The sequence below is a fragment of the Lepidochelys kempii genome, chromosome 1 (genome assembly GCF_965140265.1).
Source record: "Lepidochelys kempii isolate rLepKem1 chromosome 1, rLepKem1.hap2, whole genome shotgun sequence".
Taxonomy (NCBI): domain Eukaryota; kingdom Metazoa; phylum Chordata; order Testudines; family Cheloniidae; genus Lepidochelys; species Lepidochelys kempii.
In genome coordinates, this window is record NC_133256.1 from 293,304,512 (window position 1) to 293,327,791 (window position 23,280).

Genomic DNA, 23,280 nt, shown 5'->3' on the forward strand with positions numbered 1-23,280 from the left:
AACAGCAGTGTAGATGTTACGTGGGCTTCAGAGCCTGAGCCACAGTGACTACACTGCTGCTTTAAGCACTGTAGCGCAAGCCCCCAAGAGTCTGAGTCTGTAGACCTAGGCCCTGAGGTTCATTGCTGCAGGTTCTAAAATGCAGCATAGGCATAGTGAGAGCAACCACATTTCAAAACATTAGAGTTCCACAGAGTGGTTTGACTAGCCGCACAGAGTGATTGGATTGGCTGCTTATGAGTTGCAACTCAAGCTGCTACAACATCTGGAGGGGGCAGAAATGAGAGCTCTATGTCATTGTCCTGCTTTTCCAGTAGTGGAGGAGGTCCCCATCACTGCCATTACAAATAGGTGGTGAAGTCATGGTGCAGGGGTGGGGCCACGAGGTGGGGGGGCTCCATGACGTGGTGTGGCCAGTGTACTGGATTGATTTAATCTGGCCCTGGGTTCTCTTTCCTCTTCAATCCTTACTTCTCTACTGGATTTGGCTGTTGGGTATTTCTGTTATGTTTGCCAGCTAGCGGCCAAACAATAATGGGAAAATCCTCCACCCAGCATTCAGGCTGAGTAGATAGCCTACTTGCTGGTGTCTTCACATGAGTGATGAGAGAAGTTTTCTTCCTCCTAAAGTGTATAATGACTGTGCCAGGGACACCACTTCAGTTTAAAGGCTGAGGTAGCCACCTACCACCAGGGATGAGGAGTACCAGAAAAATTGTACAAACGTGGATCCTATGCCTTTCCCCAACATGCCCCTGAAATGCACCTTACATGCCCCCTGGCATGGAGGGAGATTCTACAGGGCATTCACAACTCCATGAAATCAATTGCCCATCTTTGGGCAGCAGATCCATGGTAGTTCCACTGCCAGGAGGACCTCAGCAGTTGAGGAGATAAGGGCTGGATCTGCTTGCAAAATTAGATAACTGTTTGGTTGAAGGCACAGATCCACCATGTCTAGCCTGCAGGGGAGTCACTATGGTGATTTATTAAGTCCACTCGAGCGTCTGACCATTAGTTGGCAGATATACAGCTTTGGTTTATCTTTATTGCTGCAAGCTCTTCTTGACAACATATTCACTGTGACCCTTGCAAAAAAAAAAAAAAGAAAAAAAAAACAGACACAAAAAACCTCACACAAAAATTATATAAGACTCAAAATCACAAGAGAAAGCTCTGTAGAATCACTTTTTTTGGCCCTACTTTCACTCCCTTCTGTTTAAAAAAAAAAAACAGTTTTCATGGTCTCAGAGGGTTTCAAAAAGAGGTGGCTGTATTTCAGTAGTGGATAATTAAATCCCTGAGTATATTTTGTATGTCAGTTTCCTAAATATATAATTATTAGGATCCTTCAAGATGTAGGGTGCTTTATTAAATAAGATATGATTATGGTATATAAAATCAAAGTTGAATATTGGAGAGGCTCATGGCAGTGCTGCTGTCAAACAATCTGGCAGCATTTTAATTCTACATTTCATGTCTGAGAGGATTATAACACAGATTTGAAATTCTGTATTCAGATATTTTCCACTGATAAAGGACACTGGAAAGTAATAAAATCTAACCCACACCACAGCCATGATCTAGCAGGGAATGTCTTTCAGTGAATAAATATACATATTAAAACATTTTAAGGTAAAATGATGGCTATTGTTTATGATCCTTAAGCATTTTGGTTCCAGTCAGTTTATCAGCCTGAAGAAGGAACACAATTCAGCATCCCCTGTTCCCAAAATTGTGCTAATAATACTGAAGGCATGAGAAAAAGCAACCAAGCCAGAGCCAGTAACTGTTTACCCAATGAAAAAGGATTAATGTGGTAAGGAGATTAATGGTATGATGGCATTCATCTTGGTTATAACAAACAGCAGTCTATCAAAAAAAAAATCGGAATACCTGGTGGTATTTTAAAATTCTTTATTTCTTCTGTTCTGCCTAGAGTACCCTTTAATTTTTAGCAGTGTAATTCTGGAGGCAATTAAGAAGCTGTTCTACTTTGGGGCTCACTAATTAAAATTAATGGGAGAGGTTCAGTGCAACATGAACACTGTGAAAATAATTTCACATCCATAAAGCCAGAGGACCAAGTTCTGCCACCCTTATTCACATTATTACTTCAGTAGCTCCCACTCCAATAACCTAGGTCAACAGACAAGGTCCATCTATACATCAAATGAAGGTGTGATTTTAGTGGAGGTAGGCATACCTGCACTAGCTTTAATCTATGTGGCGTCATGGACAGAGTAGGCCCATTATTTAATGGGGGTGAGGGGAATAACAGAAAATGTGGAAATGGCAGAAGTGCTAAATGACTTTTTTGTTTCAGGTTTCACCAAAAAGATTAGTAGCGATTGGACGTCTAGTAGTGAATGCCAGTGAAAATGAGGTAGGATCAGAGGCTAAAATAGGGAAAGAACAAGTTAAAAATTACTTAGACAAGTTAAATGTTTTCAAGTCACCAGGGCCTAACGAAATGCATCCTAGAATACTCGGGGAGCTGATTGAGGAGCTATATGAGCCATTAGTGATTATCTTTGAAAAGTCACGGAAGATGGGAGACAGATTCCAGAGCAAATATAGCGCCCATCTGTAAAAAGGGAAATAAGGACAACCTGGGGAACTACAGACCAGTCATCTTAACTTCAATACCCAGATAGAAAATGGAGCAAATAATTAAGCAATCAATTTGTAAACACCTAGAAGATAATAAGGTGATAAGTAACAGTCAGCATGGATTTGTCAAGAACAAATATTGTTAAACCAGATAGTATTAAATCAACTTAATAGCTTTTTTTGACAGGGTAAAAAGCCTTGTGGATAGGGGGAAAGTGGTAGATGTGGTATATCTTGACTTTAGTAAGGCTTTTGATACTGTCGTGCATGACTTTCTCATAAACAAACTAGGGAAATACAACCTAGATGGAACTGCTGTAAGGTGGGTGCATAACTGGTTGGCAAACAGTTCCCAGAGTGTAGTTATCAGTGGTTCACAGTCAAACCAGACAGGCATATCGAGTGGGGTTCCACAGGGATTTATTTTGGGTCCAGTTCTGTTCAATATCTTCATCAATTATTAGCTAATGGCATAGATAGTACACTTATAAAGTTTGCAGATGATACCAAGCTGGGAGGGGGTGCAAGTGCTTTGGAGGATAGGATTAAAATTCTAAATGATCTGGACAAACTGGAGAAATGGTCTGAAGTAAATCGGATGAAATTCGATAAGGACAAATGCAAAGTAGTCCACTTAGGAAGGAACAATCAGTTGCACCCATACAAGGCATACTGCAGAAAGGGATCTACGGATCAGGGAGGATAACAAGCTAAATATGAATCAACAGTGTAACGCTATTGCAAAAAAAGCAAATATCATTCTGGGATGTATTAGCAGAAGAGTTGTAAGCAAGAAATGAGAAATAATTCTTCCACTCTACACCATGCTGATTAGGCCTCAGTGGGAGTATTGTATTCAGTTCTGGATGCCACATTTCAGGAAAGACATGGATAAACTGGAGAAAGTCCAGAAAAGAGCAACAAAAATTATTAGAAAACATGACCTTTGAGGGAACATTGAAAAAATTGGGTTTGTTTAGGCTGTTTAGTCTGGAGAAGAGAAAACTGAAAGGTGACATCCTAACAGTTTTCAAGTGCATGATGTGGTCAGATGTTTGGCTATCTGTGTGTTTTCCCTGAGTGCTGTCCCAGCTCTGGCCAGACAGTTGGCACAGCAGACCTTGAGCGAACCATAAAATGACCACAAGATCCATTAAGGCAGGAAGGCACCCAGCCAGGTTTATTGTCAACAAAGCACGGTAATAGCACCTGGCAGACTCTATGAAGATACTAAGATATGTATGCCCATGACAATGGACGCAGCTCAGTCAGTGGCAGAACTTTCCACTGCCCCCCAGGTTGGCCGAAGATACTCCCTCTGAGATACATCTTTATACCCCAATATAAACACGTTACGTACTCTCATCCTGAGCTTATCTTTTAGGAGCAGTCAGTATGTTCCTGTTATCCTTGGGGAATATTTTTGTTCCATCCTTGATATTGGGATGTTCTGGTACCACTTGATATCAGGATGTGTTTGCGTGAGTACTCTGTGCTTAGCACTTCTTAGGAATGTGTATTCCTTCAATATGAGCCCTATTCTTCCCAGAGTCTGTGAGCAGGTCCTGCCTCATAACAGGCCTCTGATACAAGGGCTTATGTCTCAGGCTCTCTTCCTACTACACATGAAAGGTTGTTACAAGGAAGAGGGAGAAAAATTGTCGTCCTTAACCTCTGAGGTAGGACAAGAAGCAATGGGCTTAATTTGCAGTATGGGCAGTTTAGGTTGGACATTAGGAAAAACTTCCTAATTGTCATGACAGTTAAGCACTGAAATAAATTGCCCAGAGAGGTTGTGGAATCTTCATCATTGGAGATTTTTTAAGAGCAGGTTAGACAAACACCTGTCTGTCCTGCCATGAGTGCAGGGGACTGGACTAGATGAGCTCTCGAGGTCCCTTCCAGTCCTACAATTCTATGATTCTATGAACTTGTGCATGGGCTAGCAACCCAAATACATACCCAGGGTCACTGGAGAGCTTGTACTGGAGTGGCTAGCCCATCCTGAAATCCTTGCCACCATGTCTTCACTACCACTGTTACCAGTGCCAGCTAGATTAAGCTAGCACAGGTATACCTACCCATGATACAATCATACCTTCATCTGCTGTGTAGATGTACTCATAGGCTGTTTTATCTCTCTCTAGGACTAGGGTTTGTCTGTGTGGGATGGAGTGACCTTTGTCTGAGTTCAGTTGGAGATCAAGTGGTTCTTTCTAACATGATGCCTCCACTTAGAAGGCTTGTGGGTATACAAACACCAGGAATTACTCTATGACATTTCAGTTTAGATGCATAGATAGATACATAAAGTTAACAACTCTATGGAGTCAGGAATATACATGAAAGTATAAGCAATAATGTATGATTTCCTTAGCGGAAAGAAAGAAGGGTGATAAGATGAGCAGATACAGACAAGCAAAAGGCATTATTGCTTGGATCCTACAGTCAATAATGGGTGCTATAAAAAACCCTAAAAGAATCCTAAGCAATTCACTCTCTCCCAGCAGAGCATCCCCCAGCAATTCCAGTCATGGGGCCTTCTCCAAAATATCATTTTTCAAAACTATTTCTATACATGTAAAGTGATTTTGAGCAGATGCATATTACAGTGGTTATGTGACACAGTATATCATCCAACCCTACTCTCAATCTATTTTCTCATAAAACTGTCTTTTCTCTGTAATATCTGTGCCTAATTATCATCAATTTTGGCTCAGGAAGGAAATGACCTAACAATGAAAAGATCTTAGCAGCAAAAGGGAAAAAAAATCAAATTAGTAAACGAAGAATTCTAGATGGTGAGCTAATATTCAGGACGCTCAGTGCTTTGAGGAACAGTGCATAAAATACTATTTACATTGCCAGTGATGGAAGCCAGATTGCCATTAACATCTGTAACTGAACCAGGACAACAGATTGGCAATTTTATTCAATAAAAAAAATTCTCTAACTTCTACCACTGAAGCTACCAGAGTAGTTAATTTCCTTCCTAAGTAATAATAGCAAAGTATCTTTGATAAAAGACTTTGAAAACAAAATAGGAAAGGGATAAAAAATTAGATTGAAAGAGAGCAACATCATGCTTCAAAAATTGGGACCTTTCTTTTTTACAGCAATATTTCACCACATTCACTTATCACAATGATTTATTAGCAGACAACAGAAGTACCCCTGACAGGCATGGTTAATATTTTAGTACTGTGGGCAATGGTATGTGACAGTTTCACTTGTTGGATGACCTTTATTTTTCTTTGTACCATAATTTCCTAGAACTTTCATTTATCTGGAGAACAAGCAATTAGAGATAGTTTTTCAGATAATCCATGATCATTTCTCACGTATCTTTAACTCCTATCTCTCCAAAATGTAGCTTGTTCTTCACAGTGCCCACATCAAAGTAGTTTGAGAATGATCCGCCATTAGAAACAATAAAGACCTTAGACAAGTCACATTAAATGCTATTGATTACTTATCAGAGGTTATTAAACCAAAATTTGATTTTTAGAGTGTTGGAAGATTACATACCAAGAAGTACTTATATCTCCCTGGATGGAAGCCAAATTGCCTTTACATCTGTAGATGAACAAAGAAGCAGTAGAATGACAACTTCACTAAATTTAAATAAACTGCCTTTACCTTCTGCTATCGAAGCTACTGAAACAATTCATTTCTTTTCTACAAGTAAAGATAATGTCTCATGGAATGCGAAACAGACAAAAGAATTTAAAGCAAAATAAGAAGGGGATAATAACAGAAAACTGAAGAGCTAAATCAGACTTTGATCACATGCTTTTTTCCCTTCATTAAAAATATTTCGCAATCATCTCTCCACACAACTATTAGTACCCCTTTGCAGGCCTGGTTAATATTTTAGTACTCCAGGCAATGGTATGTGACACTTTCATCATCTTCATGACTAAATTCTTTATTTTTCTTTGTACTATGTAAGGTCCTGAAATGGGACGCACCCTGTGGGGTGAGAACACAACACAGAAGTTTTCCACTGAACTTAATGGGAATGATGTGGCTTTTATCTTCACACTGTTACATCTCTTGGCCCTGGTCTACACTAGGACTTTAGGTCGAATTTAGCAGCGTTAAATCGATTTAAACCTGCACCCGTCCACACAATGAAGCCCTTTATTTCGACTTAAAGGGCTCTTAAAATCGATTTCCTTACTCCACCCCTGACAAGTGGATTAGCGCTTAAATCGACGTTGGCGGCTCGAATTTGGGGTACTGTGGACACAGTTCGATGGTATTGGCCTCCGGGAGCTATCCCAGAGTGCTCCATTCTGACCGCTCTGGACAGCACTCTCAACTCAGATGCACTGGCCAGGTAGACAGGAAAAGAACCGCGAACTTTTGAATCTCATTTCCTGTTTGGCCAGCGTGGCAAGCTGCAGGTGACCATGCAGAGCTCATCAGCACAGGTGACCATGATGGAGTCCCAGAATCGCAAAAGAGCTCCAGCATGGACCGAACGGGAGGTACGGGATCTGATCGCTGTTTGGGGAGAGGAATCTGTGCTATCAGAACTCCGTTTCAGTTTTCGAAATGCCAAAACCTTTGTCAAAATCTCCCAGGGCATGAAGGACAGAGGCCATAACAGGGACCCGAAGCAGTGCCGCGTGAAACTGAAGGAGCTGAGGCAAGCCTACCAGAAAACCAGAGAGGCGAACAGCCACTCTGGGTCAGAGCCCCAAACATGCCGCTTCTATGATGAGCTGCATGCCATTTTAGGGGGTTCAGCCACCACTACCCCAGCCGTGTTGTTTGACTCCTTCAATGGAGATGGAGGCAGTACGGAAGTAGGTTTTGGGGACGAAGAAGATGAGGAGGAGGAGGAGGTTGTAGATAGCTCACAGCAAGCAAGCGGAGAAACCGGTTTTCCCGACAGCCAGGAACTGTTTCTCACCCTAGACCTGGAGCCAGTACCCCCCGAACCCACCCAAGGCTGCCTCCTGGACCCAGCAGGCGGAGAAGGGACCTCTGGTGAGTGTACCTTTTAAAATGCTATACATGGTTTAAAAGCAAGCATGTGAAAGGATTACTTTGCCCTGGCATTTGCGGTTCTCCTAGATGTAGTCCTAAAGCCTTTGCAAAAGGTTTCTGGGGAGGGCAGCCTTATTGCATCCTTCATGGTAGGACACTTTACCACTCCAGGCCAGTAACACGTACTCGGGAATCACTGTAGAACAAAGCATTGCAGTGTATGTTTGCTGGCATTCAACCAAAATCCGTTCTTTATCTCTCTGTGTTATCCTCAGGAGAGTGAGATATAATTCATGGTCACCTGGTTGAAATAGAGTGCTTTTCTTCAGGGGACACTCAGAGGAGCCCATTCCTGCTGGGCTGTTTGCCTGTGGCTAAACAGAAATGTTCCCCGCTGTTAGCCACAGGGAGGGGGGAAGGTTGAGGGGGTAGTCACGCGGTGGGAGGAGGCAAAATGCGACCTTGTAACGAAAGCACATGTGCTATGTATGTAATGTTAACAGCAAAGTTTACCCTGAAAGAGTGTAGCGACTGTTTTATAAAATGTGTCTTTTTAAATACCGTTGTCCCTTTTTTTTTCTCCACCAGCTGCATGTGTTTCAATGATCACAGGATCTTCTCCTTCCCAGAGGCTAGTGAAGGTTAGAAAGAAAAAAAAACGCACTCGCGATGAAATGTTCTCCGAGCTCATGCTATCCTCCCACACTGACAGAGCACAGACGAATGCGTGGAGGCAAATAATGTCAGAGTGCAGGAAAGCACAAAATGACCGGGAGGAGAGGTGGAGGGCTGAAGAGAGTAAGTGGCGGGCTGAAGACAGGGCTGAAGCTCAAATGTGGCGGCAGCGTGATGAGAGGAGGCAGGATTCAATGCTGAGGCTGCTGCAGGACCAAACCAGTATGCTCCAGTGTATGGTTGAGTTGCAGCAAAGGCAGCTGGAGCACAGACTGCCACTGCTGCCCCTCTGTAACCAACCGCCCTCCTCCCCAAGTTCCATAGTCTCCACACCCAGACGCCCAAGAACGCAGTGGGGGGGCCTCTGGCCAACCAGCCACTCCACCACAGAGGATTGCCCAAAAAAAAGAAGGCTGTCATTCAATAAATTTTAAAGTTGTAAACTTTTAAAGTGCTGTGCTTAAAGTGCTGTGTGGCATTTTCCTTCCCTCCTCCACCACCCCTCCTGGGATACCTTGGTAGTCATCTCCCTATTTGTGTGATGAATGAATAACGAATGCATGACTGTGAAGCAGCAATGACTTTATTGCCTCTGCAAGCAATGATTAAAGGGAGGAGGGGAGGGTGGTTAGCTTACAGGGAAGTAGAGTGAACCAAGGGGCGGGGGGTTTCATCAAGGAGAAACAAACAGAACTTTCACACCGTAGCCTGGCCAGTCATGAAACTGGTTTTCAAAGCTTCTCTGATGCGTACCGCGCCCTCCTGTGCTCTTCTAACCGCCCTAGTGTCTGGCTGCGCGTAACCAGCAGCTGGGCGATTTGCCTCAACCTCCCACCCCGCCATAAACGTCTCCCCCTTACTCTCACAGATATTGTGGAGCACACAGCAAGCAGTAATAACAGTGGGAATATTGGTTTCGCTGAGGTCTAAGCGAGTCAGTAAACTGCGCCAGTGCGCCTTTAAACGTCCAAATGCACAATCTACCACCATTCTGCACTTGCTCAGCCTGTAGTTGAACAGCTCCTGACTACTGTCCAGGCTGCCTGTGTACGGCTTCATGAGCCATGGCATTAAGGGGTAGGCTGGGTCCCCAAGGATAACAATAGGCATTTCAACATCCCCAACAGTTATTTTCTGGTCTGGGAATAAAGTCCCTTCCTGCAGCTTTTGAAACAGACCAGAGTTCCTGAAGATGCGAGCGTCATGCACCTTTCCCGGCCATCCCACGTTGATGTTGGTGAAACGTCCCTTGTGATCCACCAGAGCTTGCAGCACTATCGAAAAGTACCCCTTGCGGTTTATGTACTCGGCAGCTTGGTGCTCCGGTGCCAAGATAGGGATATGGGTTCCGTCTATAGCCCCACCATAGTTAGGGAATCCCATTGCAGCAAAGCCATCCACTATGACCTGCACATTTCCCAGGGTCACTACCCTTGATATCAGCAGATCTTTGATTGCGTGGGCTACTTGCATCACAGCAGCCCCCACAGTAGATTTGCCCACTCCAAATTGATTCCCAACTGACCGGTAGCTGTCTGGCGTTGCAAGCTTCCACAGGGCTATCGCCACTCGATTCTCAACTGTGAGGGCTGCTCTCATCTTGGTATTCATGCGCTTTAGGGCAGGGGAAAGCAAGTCACAAAGTTCCATGAAAGTGCCCCTACGCATGTGAAAGTTTTGCAGCCACTGGGAATCGTCCCAGACCTGCAACACTATGCGGTCCCACCAGTCTGTGCTTGTTTCCCAAGCCCAGAATCGGCATTCCACAGCATGAACCTGCCCCATTAGCACCATGATGCATGCATTGTCAGGGCCCATGCTTTCAGAGAAATCTGTGTCCATGTCCTGATCACTCACGGGACCGCGCTGACGTCGCCTCCTCGCCCGGTATCGTGTTGCCATGTTCTGGTACTGCATATACTGCTGGATAATGCGTGTGGTGGTTAATGTGCTCCTAATTGCCAAAGTGAGCTGAGCGGCCTCCATGCTTGCCTTGGTATGGCGTCCGCACAGAAAAAAGGCGCGGAACGATTGTCTGCCGTTGCTCTGACGGAGGGAGGGGCGACCGACGACACGGCTTACAGGGTTGGCTTCAGGGAGCTAAAATCAACAAAGGGTGTGCCTGTACATCAAGGAGTATTTCAGGCAGGATTGCACGGAGGGTTCCAATAAGAAATGGTGCACCTAAGTTATCGTTGTTATTGGAACAAGGAGGTTAGCCTGGCCTCTGATTGATACATGGCTAGATTTACCTCACTGCACCTTCTCTGTGAGTGACTGCAGTGTGATCTAGACAGGGGAGGAGGCAAATGAGTACAAAACAAATCTGGTCTATTTCTTGTTCTGACCCACTCCATCTATCTTTTACATCTTTGGCTGGCAGCAGATGGTGCAGAAGGACTGCATGCCATCCACATCTCATGGCTGCTCGGCAGAAGATGGTACAGTACGACTGCTAGCCATCTTCATCTCTTGCCTGCCTGGCATAAGATGGTACAATACGACTGCTAGCAATCCTCATCTCTTGCCTGCCTGGCAGAAGATGGTACAGTACGACTGCTAGCAGTCCGTATCGCCTGCCCGCTCACCATAAGACGGTTCAATAGGACTGCAGGACTAAAGAGAATGACCTGGTCAAGTCACTCCAAATTTAGTCCCTGCGCCCATGTCTGCCCAGGCGCTCCCAGCCGACGTGGCCAGGAGCACCTCGGACACGACGAGGACGACTACCAATCGTATTGCACCGTCTGCTGCCAGAAGGCAATGGGTTGCTGCTACTGTGCAGCAAAGCCGTACCGCGTCTGCCAGCACCCAGGAGACATAGGGTGACGGTTACCTGAGCTGGCTCCATGCTTGCCGTGGTATGGCATCTGCACAGGTAACTCAGGAAAAAAGGTGCGAAATGATTGTCTGCCCTTGCTTTCACGGAGGGAGGGAGGGAACGGGGGCCTGACGACACGTACCCAGAACCACCCGCGACAATGTTTTAGCCCCATCAGAGTGCTCCATTGTGACTGCTCTGGACAGCACTCTCAGATGCCCGATTGTTTGCCATTGCTCTGATGCTGGGAGGGGCGCTTACAGGGTTGGCTTCAGGGAGCTAAAATCAACAAAGGGGGTGGCTTTACATCAAGGAGTATTTCAGGCAGGACTTCATGGAGGGTTCCAATAAGAAATGGTGCACCTAAGTTATTGTCCTTATTGGAACAAGAAGGTTAGCCTGGCCTCTGATTGATACATGGCTAGATTTACCTCGCTGCACCTTCTCTGTAAGTGACTGCAGTGTGATCTAGAAGAATGAGTCCCCTAGACAGGGGACGGGGGGAAGCAAATGAGTACAAAACAAATCTGGTCTATTTCTTGTTTTGATCCACTCCATCTATCTTTTACATCTTTGGCTGGCAGCAGATGGTGCAGAAGGACTGCATGCCATCCACATCTCATGGCTGCTCGGCAGAAGATGGTACAGTACGACTGCTATCAGTCCGTATCGCCTGCCCGCTCACCATAAGACGGTTCAATAGGACTGACTGCAGGACTAAAGAGAATGACCTGCTCAAGTCACTCCAAATTTAGTCCCTGCGCCCATGTCTGCCCAGGCGCTCCTGATCGACCTCACAGAGGCGACCAGGAGCACCTCAGACATGACGATGACGGCTACCAGTCGTACTGTACCGTCTGCTGCCACAAGGCAAGGGGTTGCTGCTACTGTGTAGCAATGCCGTACCGCGTCTGCCAGCACCCAGGAGACATAGGGTGACGGTTACCTGAGCGGGCTCCATGCTTGCCGTGGTATGGCGTCTGCACAGGTAACTCAGGAAAAAAGGCGCAAAATGATTGTCTGCCCTTGCTTTCACGGGGGGAGGGAGGGAACGGGGGCCTGACGATATGTACCCAGAACCACCCGCGACAATGTTTTAGCCCCATCAGGCATTGGGATCTCAACCCAGAATTCCAATGGGCAGCAGAGACTGCGGGAACTGTGGGATAGCTACCCACAGTGCAACGCTCCAGAAGTCGACGCTTGCCTCGGTACTGTGGAAGCGCTCCGCCGAGTTAATGCACTTAATGCACTTAGAGCATTTTCTGTGGGGACACACACACTCGAATATATAAAACCGATTTCTAAAAAAACGACTTCTATAAATTCGACCTAATTTCGTAGTGTAGACATACCCTTGGTGACTTTACTTAGTGAACAAAGTCATTTTAACACATTTGAACTGCAGTATATTGTCATTCACTGAGTTTTCATGTCAATTTGATATGAGATGTGTTGATTGACTGGTTATTCAGGAAGACTTGATAAATTCTGAGCAATCAGGTAATTTAGAAGTAGCTGAACTTTTATGTACAAAAAATTGAAAGTGCAGCAGTCAATAGCCAATAGGATTATCAAATAACTGGCAGTGCTGTGGATACTGCAATTATCTCATTGACAATATCTGTTATACCAAAGCACACAGGAGAAGAACCCACACAAACAAAACAACGAGGAGTACTTGTGGCACCTTAGAGACTAACAAATTTATTGGGCCATAAGCTTTTGTGGATAAATTTGTTAGTCTCTAAGGTGCCACAAGTACTCCTCACTGTTTTTGCTGATACACACTATCACGGCTACCACTCTGAAACAAACAAAATAGTCAACCTGATTCTCCATTGTCTTGAACCTTGTGCAGTCCTTTAGACAAGTGCAAAGAAAGTGCACAGTGGCTGTTAAAGCACTATCAAATAAGAACGGTAGCATTGTATACCCACTCTGCACAGCAGTCAGTGGCTCCCATAGGTTCAAAGCAATGGAGAATCAACTGAAGGAAGTGGAGGAACTAAAAGAAGAGGATCATAAAGAAAATAGCCTATTTTCTTTGGTGAAGCTGAAGGGGAGAAGGAGGATTTGTCTCATAGTTCTTTGGGAGAATAACTGAGGTAAAGAACATTCAGAGAATATTGAAAAAGACCCTTAAAATTAGGTAGTTTTTTCCCAGAGGTACTGTACCTGATATTTTTTTATGGCTGCCAGAAGTGCTAGTGAGTCAGACAGAAGTCTGAGGAGATGGGCAGAGAGCTCTGAGCATCAGGTCTAGAATAAGAGGTTCTAATCATAGCATCCTTATCTCAGCTACTCCTTGAAGTTAATGGGAGCAGCTGAGTGCTTGGCACTTTTCAAAACCAGGTTACTTAAAGAGGGGCCTAAATTTTTTTAGTGACAAAAATTTCAAAAGTTCCAAAGTCACTTAGGAGTAAGGCTAGTCAGAAAGCAACATTCCCATTTCATGAAAAATTTTGAGATTCTGCAATTTGTTTTCATTCCAATGTGGAACTAAATGGAGACCTTTCAAAATTTTTCATGAAAAGACATGGGGGGGGGGGGTGTGGAGGGTTAGGGCATTCATGTGGGAAACCTAGGTTCAATTCTCTGGTCTGTCGGATTCAGAGGAGGCACATAAACCTGAGTCTCTCACATGAGTGCCCTAACCACCAGGGCTATAGAAAGAGTCATTCTCTTCTGTTGGAGCTGTTCCACTTTGTATAAATAATGAAATATGCACTGGATCAGAGAAAGAGACAGACTCTCTCTATAGCTTGGTGGTCAGGGCACTTGCCTGATAACCCTTGGCCTGAGAAAATAGATAAGCCGTGTGATGTTCCCTTAAGATCAACAAATCTGAATTCTATCAGACCAAAGTGAATTTCAGAACTTGACTTTCATAGAAATATTCTGTTTTCATAGCCACCAGTTTAAAATGGGTGGGTGTTAGCTTGAGCTCTCCCACTGTTCACAGCTGCCATGGTACAGTATCACACTGGGAGACAGCTGGCCAGTTCCCAAACCACTTTGACGTTTATATGTAAAAAACTACATCTTAAATTTCACCTAGAAACTATTTGGAAGCTAATGAAGACTTCATAATGCCAATGTAAAGTGCTCTCTGTCTGAAGAACTAAGGAGGTTGCTACATTTTGCATTTGTTTAATTTTCTGAGTGGTCTGCCCCATGCAGAACTTTATTTTAATTTCAAGTGACAAGAGCATGAATAACTGAAGCAATGGCCACTTCCAAGACAACACATTGAACCCTATTCACCAAGCACAGATTTAAAAGAAACATTCTTGCACACAGATGAGACCGGAAAATCCTGGAGAGGTCAAGAAACTAAAACTAACTCCTGATTGCAAATCTGAGTAATAACATCAGCTGCATTTCCACAAAGAGTCTGATACAATTTTCACCATTTCTTCTCGTTGTTGCAGTCACCTTCTCTTATTTTTACCCAGGTTAGGCTTCAACCGGCTAGCCCCTCAATCAGGCCTGAATCTTGCAAGTGAGAGAATAATTCACATCAGTAGACAAATTGGGAAAAGCAAGGTGATGACAGAAAGCTGTGTCTCAAGAGTAAACTGAAGGCACCATTTCCTGCATCTCTTCACTGACCCTCCTGAGAGGTACATATACATGTTAAAAGATGTGTGCAACAAGTTAGTGACAATCTGGTGGTGAGTTATAGCTATTTCAGTAAAAAAAATGTCAGCACTGTTCGCAGAGAAATAAATACAAGATGGACATTTAGAGGTTTTGCATTAGAAACATCCATGTCCTGTGCTCACTCTTTCTGGTTTTTCACTAGACATGGACTAACAGTCCCTATTCTTAAAACTGTGCTTAAAGATTATGCTAGAAAGGAAGTAAACAAAATATTCATAATTTTAATTGAATATGTTAATTTCAAGCCCTATTATGACAAACACACAGGGAAACCCTGCCCCGTTCACAACACAAATAAATGCAATCCTCCCTGCAACTTGTAAGCTATGGCCACTGCAGCAATCTTAGGCCAGTACACTCTAGTGATTGATCCACCTCATCCCCTACACAAGGGAATGTTCTATTGATTTGTGTGCCAGTAGATCCTTCCTCTGGTTTTCACCCAAATCCATCCTCCATGCCAGGGGTCAGGGGTGGGACAGGAAACCCCTCCATAGGTATGTTCTTCAGTATACAGGGGTGTGGACCTTCTATGGACACTCCTTGAATCCTGGTTCCCAATAAAGCAGAACCATATCACTTCTGCCTCAATTTAATCTGTATTTTAATGGTATATTTTTGAACCTTAAAAATTGGGAAATCGAAAGAAAAAATGAAGCGTCACACAGAAAATCAAACCCAAACTAAATTAAGTTATACACACTAGGCTCTTCTATGCTTATGTAATATACTAAGACTGAAATAGCATTATTAGCCACTGTCAGAAGACAGGATACTGGGCTAGATTTGTCTGACCCAGTATGGCTGTTCTTATGTATACTCATTGAAATCAATGGGAGTTTTCCCATTGCTTTCCATAAAACTAGGCCTACAGTTAGAAATCTGGGCTTTTCACTTTGGTAAATAGCCATGTTCCTGTTCTTGAGATTTCAGCTGTACAAAATAAATGAACACAGCAGGCCTGTACTGGCAGCAATATGGTTCAATATTTTCACTAAAACAAAAAATAATTAGGAATCCTGTGTTCCATAGAACTCTGTGAGTAAATTAAATTTTGTACGTCTTATGCCTAGCTCAGTATTAATTAAGTTGCAAGATTGAATCAGTCTATTATACACCTATTGGGCCAAACTAAATTTGTTTCTTACCATTTGAACACTGCAAGTGGTTTGGTATCAGCAATGCAGCATGGATAGCAAAGAGAGGAATTCTTTCTCAAGCTTCTGATAATTGCATATATTATGTTATATACTGGGAGACTGGAAAATGCACCTCCCTAAAAGTAATTGCCCCAAATTATAGCATTTCTGAAGTCAGAGGAAAATTGCGCATACATACCACCAATGGCAATTTGCCTGTCAAAACAGATTGCAGATAGAAATCTCACCTACAGAACTGAAAATGGCAATCAAATCCAGGTGCCAAGTCCTGACATGCGGCCACCTGAGCCAGTGTGACACATGCCACTAGCACATCATATTCACAGTCCCCACTTGGGAGCCATCTTACATTTGCTAATACCTGAACATAGCTTGTCACTGGAGTGGCGTTATGGCCTTGAGGTGGTTTTGCTAAGTAGCATTATTCCATACCTTCTGTGCCACAGGTTAGAAACTACTACATTAAGTTTTCTAAGACTGAAATAGAACTAAAAGCTTGCAATTAGCTTATGATAAATGATTTTATCATATTCACCTGGGGTATTGAGGGTTCAAGCAGTGTAGTCTTTACTCTGAAAGCATTAGAAGTGCAGGAAAATATCCCAAAGTGGGCCAATCATCAGTTACTGTAAATGGAAGCCACTCCATTGATTTCAATAAAGCTATGCCTATTTCCACCAGTTGAGGATCTGACCCAGTAAGTTTAACACTAAACTTTACATCTCACAATGGCTGAGCTCCCATTAACATTACATTGTCCTCATAAAAAGTGCCAGTCTCCCTTCTATGGTTCTATATGTTTTTGGTTTTCTCATAGCCATTCACTGTTTGGCAATACAATGCAACCTTGTCTTTCTGAATGTCAGAATGTCTGATGGATTTTGAATATATTTGCATAATTGAGGTTTTGGACAACTGAACTGCTTTTCAGTGTGATTTATATGGAATTCATGACTCTATTTTTGAAAACAGAATTATGGACCTTTAAGTTTAAATGATCAAGGCCACACTGTGATGCTTATTTAGGTGATTCCCTCCTGTTAAATATTTGTTTTTTTATGTATCAGTTTGCATTTTTATCTTGTTTTGTTATTTCCTGCCCATATTTTAAACCAATTTACATGCATAGGAATAGCCATGTTGGATATGATCACTCCCTACTTGGTCAGTGGGACTCAGCAGCCTGTCTCCCTAGACCCTGGAACCAGTGTCTTGGCCCTCCTGAGCCCCCATGTGCTAAGGCACTTTCCCCCCAGAGTCCACTTGCTTGAATGAGCTCTGATTTCCTAGGTACACCCTTCAGGGATAACATGGCAGTAAAATAGTAAGCACAGGTTTAGCAAAGGTATTGCTTATTTGCAAACACTTTACTCTTAAAAAAACATAAGAGAGTTACAGATCTATGGAAAAAATTGAATTCTTGAATGCAACCCCACTGGTCTGATTTTACCACCCCTGTGAGTACTGGGTTTGGTCTGAGTCCTGAGGCCAGGCAGTTCTTCTGGCCTTCTGGCCTGATCATCTTTCTTCTGGCATTGGTTGGCCTTCCTTGCTTAGAGAAGTACCCCTTTTAAAGATGACTCTGTCCACTGTTTCCCTGTGTCCTTCACTGAAGGAAGGTCCAGGCTGCAGCCCCCATCAGTGTCTGTGCAGAGACCCATTCAAAGTCAATGGCCCTGCTGTTCCAGTAAGGTGGAGTTGTCTATGGCCCTTGATGGTTCTACCACTTTGTCAGACATAAATTGTCCACTAGGTGTCAAGCCCCTTCTACAAAAGGGATGTCTGAGCCACAATGAAATTTACAGTGACAAGCACAACACAAAAAAATAGAATTTCTCACAATTTGACACAGATACACCCCCAAACTGCCACACAGAGGAAATTTCTTCCTAAAATCTGTAAGTCAGTGGCTGACTCGTGGCTGAAACATGAGAGTTTATTCTATCCCTTTTATACTTTTTCTCCCAATCCTGTTCATGTAATTATGGATGTTCTCATTATCCAATACATCTTCAGTCTTTTCTGGAATCCTACTGAACCTTTGGCCTCACTGATATCTTCTGGCAATGAATTACCTTTGGGCATTGCACAATCCTCACTGGTGACTGTGACAAAGGGTCCCCCGTTCTTTGCAAACAGCTCTTATTTCAGACCTGACAACCTCACTACACCAAACACATGTCTTGCAGGTTATTTATCCATAAAGGGTAACATGTAAGGTATCTACAGAAAGCTTGTAACTTGTCAAAATTCATAAACATTGCAAGATGTATGTATGGGTAATATTTAAGCAATAATATAACTATATTGAAAGTATGCTTTATGGTCTTGGAGTAAAAGTTAGTCACCAGTCAATAATGTGTCTTGGTGATGGCCCATTCAAGCAGGTGGCAATTGTCACCCTACCCTGGTTAGCTAGTGATCTAATTTAAGGCTTAGTTGTCTAGCTCTGCTCCATCCTGTGCTATCATTGGAAAACCATCAGAGTCAACTGCAAACAATCAAAACCATTTGGAGATAAAAAAGGAACATTACAACAGACAGGGGATCACACTGTGTCAAGGTTCCTCCCCCACTCTGAACTCTAGGGTACAGATGTGGGGACCTGCATGAAAACCTTCTAAGCTTACTTTTACCAGCTTAGGTTAAAACTTCCCCAAGGTACAAATTAATTTTATCCTTTGTCCTTGGAATATCCACTGTCACCACCAAACTCTAACTGGGTTTACTGGGAAACATAGTTTGGACACGTCTTACCCCGCAAAATCCTCCCAACCCTTGCACCCCACTTCCTGGGAAAGGTTTGGTAAAAATCCTCACAAATTTGCATAGGTGACCACAGACCCAAACCCTTGGATCTGAGAACAATGAAAAAGCATTCAGTTTTCTTACAAGAAGACTTTTAATACAAATAGAAGTAGATAGAAGTAAAGGAATCACCTCTGTAAAATCAGGATGGTAGGTACCTTACAGGGTAATTAGATTCAAAACATAGAGAATCCCTCTAGGCAAAACCTTAAGTTACAAAAAAGACACACAGACAGAAATAGTCATTCTATTCAGCACAATTCTTTTCTCAGCCATTTAAAGAAATTATAATCTAACACATACCTAGCTAGATTACTTACTAAAGTTCTAAGACTCCATTCCTGGTCTATCCCCAGCAAAGCAGCATATAGACAGACACAGACCCTTTGTTTCTCTCCCTCCTCCCAGCTTTTGAAAGTATCTTGTCTCCTCATTGGTCATTTTGGTCAGGTGCCAGCGAGGTTACCTTTAGATTCTTAACCCTTTACAGGTGAGAGGATTTTTCCTCTGGCCAGGAGGGATTTTAAAGGGGTTTACCCTTCCCTTTATATTTATGACACACTGTCTTTGAATAAAGACAAAAGTCTGTTTCAGTATAACATAGGATGGGGAGAGACCTCCTGTGTCCATTCACTGAGGAAACATCTTGTAGAGCAGGGGTGTTTTCAAGAAAGCTTGGAGTCTCTTTTTTGTAAAGCCAGCCAGCTCTGAAACAGATTGAACTTTGAGGGGGAACCTAATTTATTAGATAGGAAAGGTAACTATTAATAAGTGTAGACCCTAGTTCATGTTTTATGATTTATTTAGTGTTGTTACCATTTGTTTCCATCACTCTCTCTTGTCTCTAGTTGAATCTCTATTCTTTTTTTATTGCAAGTGCTGTGTGTTACACAGGAGCAGTGATTTCAGGTAAAACTATTATGTTACTATTACTATTACATGCGTTGCTCCTTTGGGGACAGAGGATCTGGGATTTCTGTGAGTAACCAATGACAGGGGCTGGATAGCACAGGGGAATGTTTCACAGGGACATAAGAACATAACATAAGAACGGCCATACTGAGTCAGTATGCTGTCTTCCGACAGCGCCAATCACAGGTGTCCCAGAGGGAATGAACAGAACAAGTAATCATCAAGTGATCCATCCCCTGTAGCCCATTCCCAGCTTCTGGCAAACAGAGGCTAGGGACACCATCCCTGCTCATCCTGGCTAATAGCCATTGATGGACCTATCCTCCATGAACTTATCTGGCTCTTTTTTGAACCCTGTTATAGTCTTGGCCTTCACAACATCCTCTAGCAATGAATTCCACAGACTGACTGTGCGTTATGTGAAGAAATACTTCCTTTTGTTTGTTTTAAACCTGCTGCCTATTAATTTCATTTGGTGACCCCTAGTTCTTGTGTTAAGAACGTAACATAAGTTCTTGTGTTATGAGAAGCAGTATTCAAGATGTGGGCGTACCATGGATTTATATGGGCTCAGGGACTGGGGTTCACCGATTGTTAACCTTCTAGACAAAGACAAGGCTGGCATAGACCAGAAGAGAGCACTTGAGTGGATAACAAGTTGGTTGTGTTAGGGACCATGGGCAAGGCTACCTCTTGCTAGAGGCAGAGTGTAACAACATGAAATCCAAGTCCTGACCATCACTAGCTAACCATCACTATTATTACAACCCATCTACATTTGATATAATCTACAAAGTAGTTGACTTGTGGTTCACTACCTCTTCGAGATCATGGATAAAGTGTTTAAATAAAACTAGCCCAACCCTAGTCTCTGCAACACCCTATGAGACACCTCCCCCACCTCAAAATATTGCTGTTTATATTATCCTTTATTTATGTTCCTTTAGTCATTTTTCAGCCCAGGTGACAGGGCCCACATCAAAGCCCATTTGAATTAATTTTTCAATAATGATTTTCTGAAGCACTGTGTTGAGTATTTACTGAGCTATATATTGAAGTTACTTCATTCCTTACAGGTACTGTATACAACTACACAAAATAAAACATTTTAGGTACCAAAAGACTACTTTTTCCCAACTTCTAGATGGTTATTCTCTATTTCTAGGCTGAATTCCAATTATTTTGGGAAATCTCTTCTCAGGGCAAGAAGTATTGCCTGAAGCAATAAAAAACCATGGAAATAAAGCAAGACTGATATGATCTCTACATCGCCTAGAGGCAGGATATATTAAATTTCTTTGTCAAGCAATATAATTTCTACAACTTTTTTTTATATAAATCTTCTCAATGAACGTATATGCCTACTTTCAACTGATCACATTTACTAGCATCTAACAGCATGGTGTTACATTTGGGTTAGCTAAAATCATTCTCATTGTAAATGACTTTAATAAAGATGTGGAACTCTTTCATAGAGAGAGTCTTCCTTTTAATTTTGTTCCACACAACTTCATAAATAATATTACACAACTGACTGTTACATTTTCTTTGGTCCATAAATTGTAGGCGTGAGGTCTGTCTTCTAAATTTGGAGACACAGTCAGACTAGGTCAACCCTAATAAGTTTTCAAACTCTATTTTTGCTCTGGTTTTAAAACAAAAATGCTGATAAAAAAGTGGATGTCTTATAACTTCTCTCAAGCTGGTGATTCTTATCCCTTAATCTTCCAGTTAGAGATAAATCAAGCATGGAATGTTCAGTTTTGACGGTATACTCTAGCAAAGAGAATCTGTTGAATCATACATACCTTGTAGTAATAATAATTTAGAATATAAATCTTTGTGACAGACAATTGTGACATCATCCTCCCCAGAGCTCCATTCCAAGGAACTGGAGTTTAAAGATAATGAAATGGTTTGTGGCTCAACAACCCCATTATGGTCTATGGAGGAAGGATCAGCATGCTGTAGCTTGAGAGCATTATGAGCATTCTCAGTCTAGCGCAGCAATTGTAGCTAATGAGCACATTATTTTTGCCCCCACGTAGAATAGGTCTTTCAGAGTACTGCTTGATCTCCTGTCTGCCTCAGATTTTCTCTCTGAATTCACCCTTCTTGGCAGCAATACAGTAAATTGCAGATATGTTTGTTTTGTGAGCTATGTCTTTATTTTTCTTCCATTTGATTGTGATGCCTGAACATTAATTATGCAAGTGATTTCACATAAGAGCCCTTCATACTAACATTGAAATATCAATTGAATATGCTCTCATTAACATTTATGAAATAAATGTGGTGAACAACTCAGAGTATGGATGTATTTGTGCCGGGGGGAGGAGGAGAGGAGGAGGATTATCACCGGGGAAAAGAGCTAGAGGGGAGCATACAGTTGTTTTCCTAACAAGTGTCTCTAGGCAGAAAGTATGCATTGCATGTATTTGTTCCATCTTTCATTACTTTGTTAACTACACAAGATGAGACTTTCTGCCTTTGTAACAAACAAAAAGTAAGCCTGTAAAACATGCCTTTCAGCAGTGGTGGGCAACCTGCAGCCCATGGGCCGCACGTGGCCCATCAGGGTAATCTGCGGATGGGCCGCCAGACCAGTTGTTTACGTTTTCATGGCCGCCCGCAGCTCCCAGCATGGTTCGCCATGCTCGGCCAGGCCCACACTGCTTCCCGCAGCCCCCATTGGTCAGGAACAGCAAACTGCAGCCACTGGGAGCTGCTGGCGGCCATGAAAATGTAAATGTAAACAAACGGTCTGGTGGCCCTCCAGAGGATTACCCTGACTGGTTGCATGTGGCTTGTGGGCCGCAGATTGCCCACCATTGCCTTACAGTGAGACACTAAAGAAGTTCTATTACAGCAGAGCACACAGACAGAGATCATCCAGAGCTGAGATCATCACTCCAGGGTCTCAAATGCTCATAAGTTACCCCAATAAAGTGCAGGCCACCCACTAGCCCTTTGGGTGAATCAAAGGACAACGTTATTAGCCAAAGAGTCTGGTTCTCCAGTTAGGTGTGCACCAAGCAGTCCTAAGGGTCACATGCCAAATAGATTGCACTGCACGTGTGCAGAGAAAGAAGGTAACTATACGTTACAGGACCTGAATAGCTCAAGGATGCCTGTTCCAGCTATCAAACCTTCACCAGTACCCAGCCACTGAGAGTTTAAATCCAGCCTTAAGTAGACATTGGAAAGAAAAACAAGGAGACATGTGGCTACAATCTGCTTCAGTCAAAAGTTTTGGGTGTTTTTTTTGGGAGGGGGAGGGGGATATAATCTGGGTACAGTAGATTATTCAGAAGGCACTGAAACTATTTTTGAAATGAAAGTAAATTGCACATGCAAGTGCTTGCTGGAAAGGAAGGGTAATTAGCGGGTGGAAGAGTAGATGGGAATAGGTGGAGAGAGGCCTGGGGTGCAGCAAGGGGAAGGGCAATTATGGGGAGGGGTATAAATGGTGATGGGTGGGTCAGATCAGATGATGCGGAGGAGTGGAGGCTGGGAGGGGATGGGACACTGGAAGGAGGGCAGGGTGAGTGACAGTGGGACCAGGGGAGAATAGGAGCAGGGGCACCTGACAGCCTCACATTCCCCTCCCTTGCACCAGGATCTGGG

General features: G+C 43.1%; 1 protein-coding gene across 1 annotated transcript in view; it reads left to right on the forward strand.

The window, feature by feature from the left end:
- The first annotated feature begins 7,199 nt into the window (after window positions 1-7,199).
- The window catches only part of LOC140910082 (uncharacterized), a 30,124-nt gene continuing 14,043 nt past the window's right edge, over window positions 7,200-23,280 (forward strand). Inside the window, exons 1-2 of the mRNA XM_073340270.1 lie at window positions 7,200-7,611; window positions 8,200-8,577. Of these exons, the coding sequence (XP_073196371.1) occupies window positions 7,206-7,611; window positions 8,200-8,577 (784 nt within the window). The 5' untranslated portion in view covers window positions 7,200-7,205. The remainder of the gene's footprint in view (window positions 7,612-8,199; window positions 8,578-23,280) is intronic.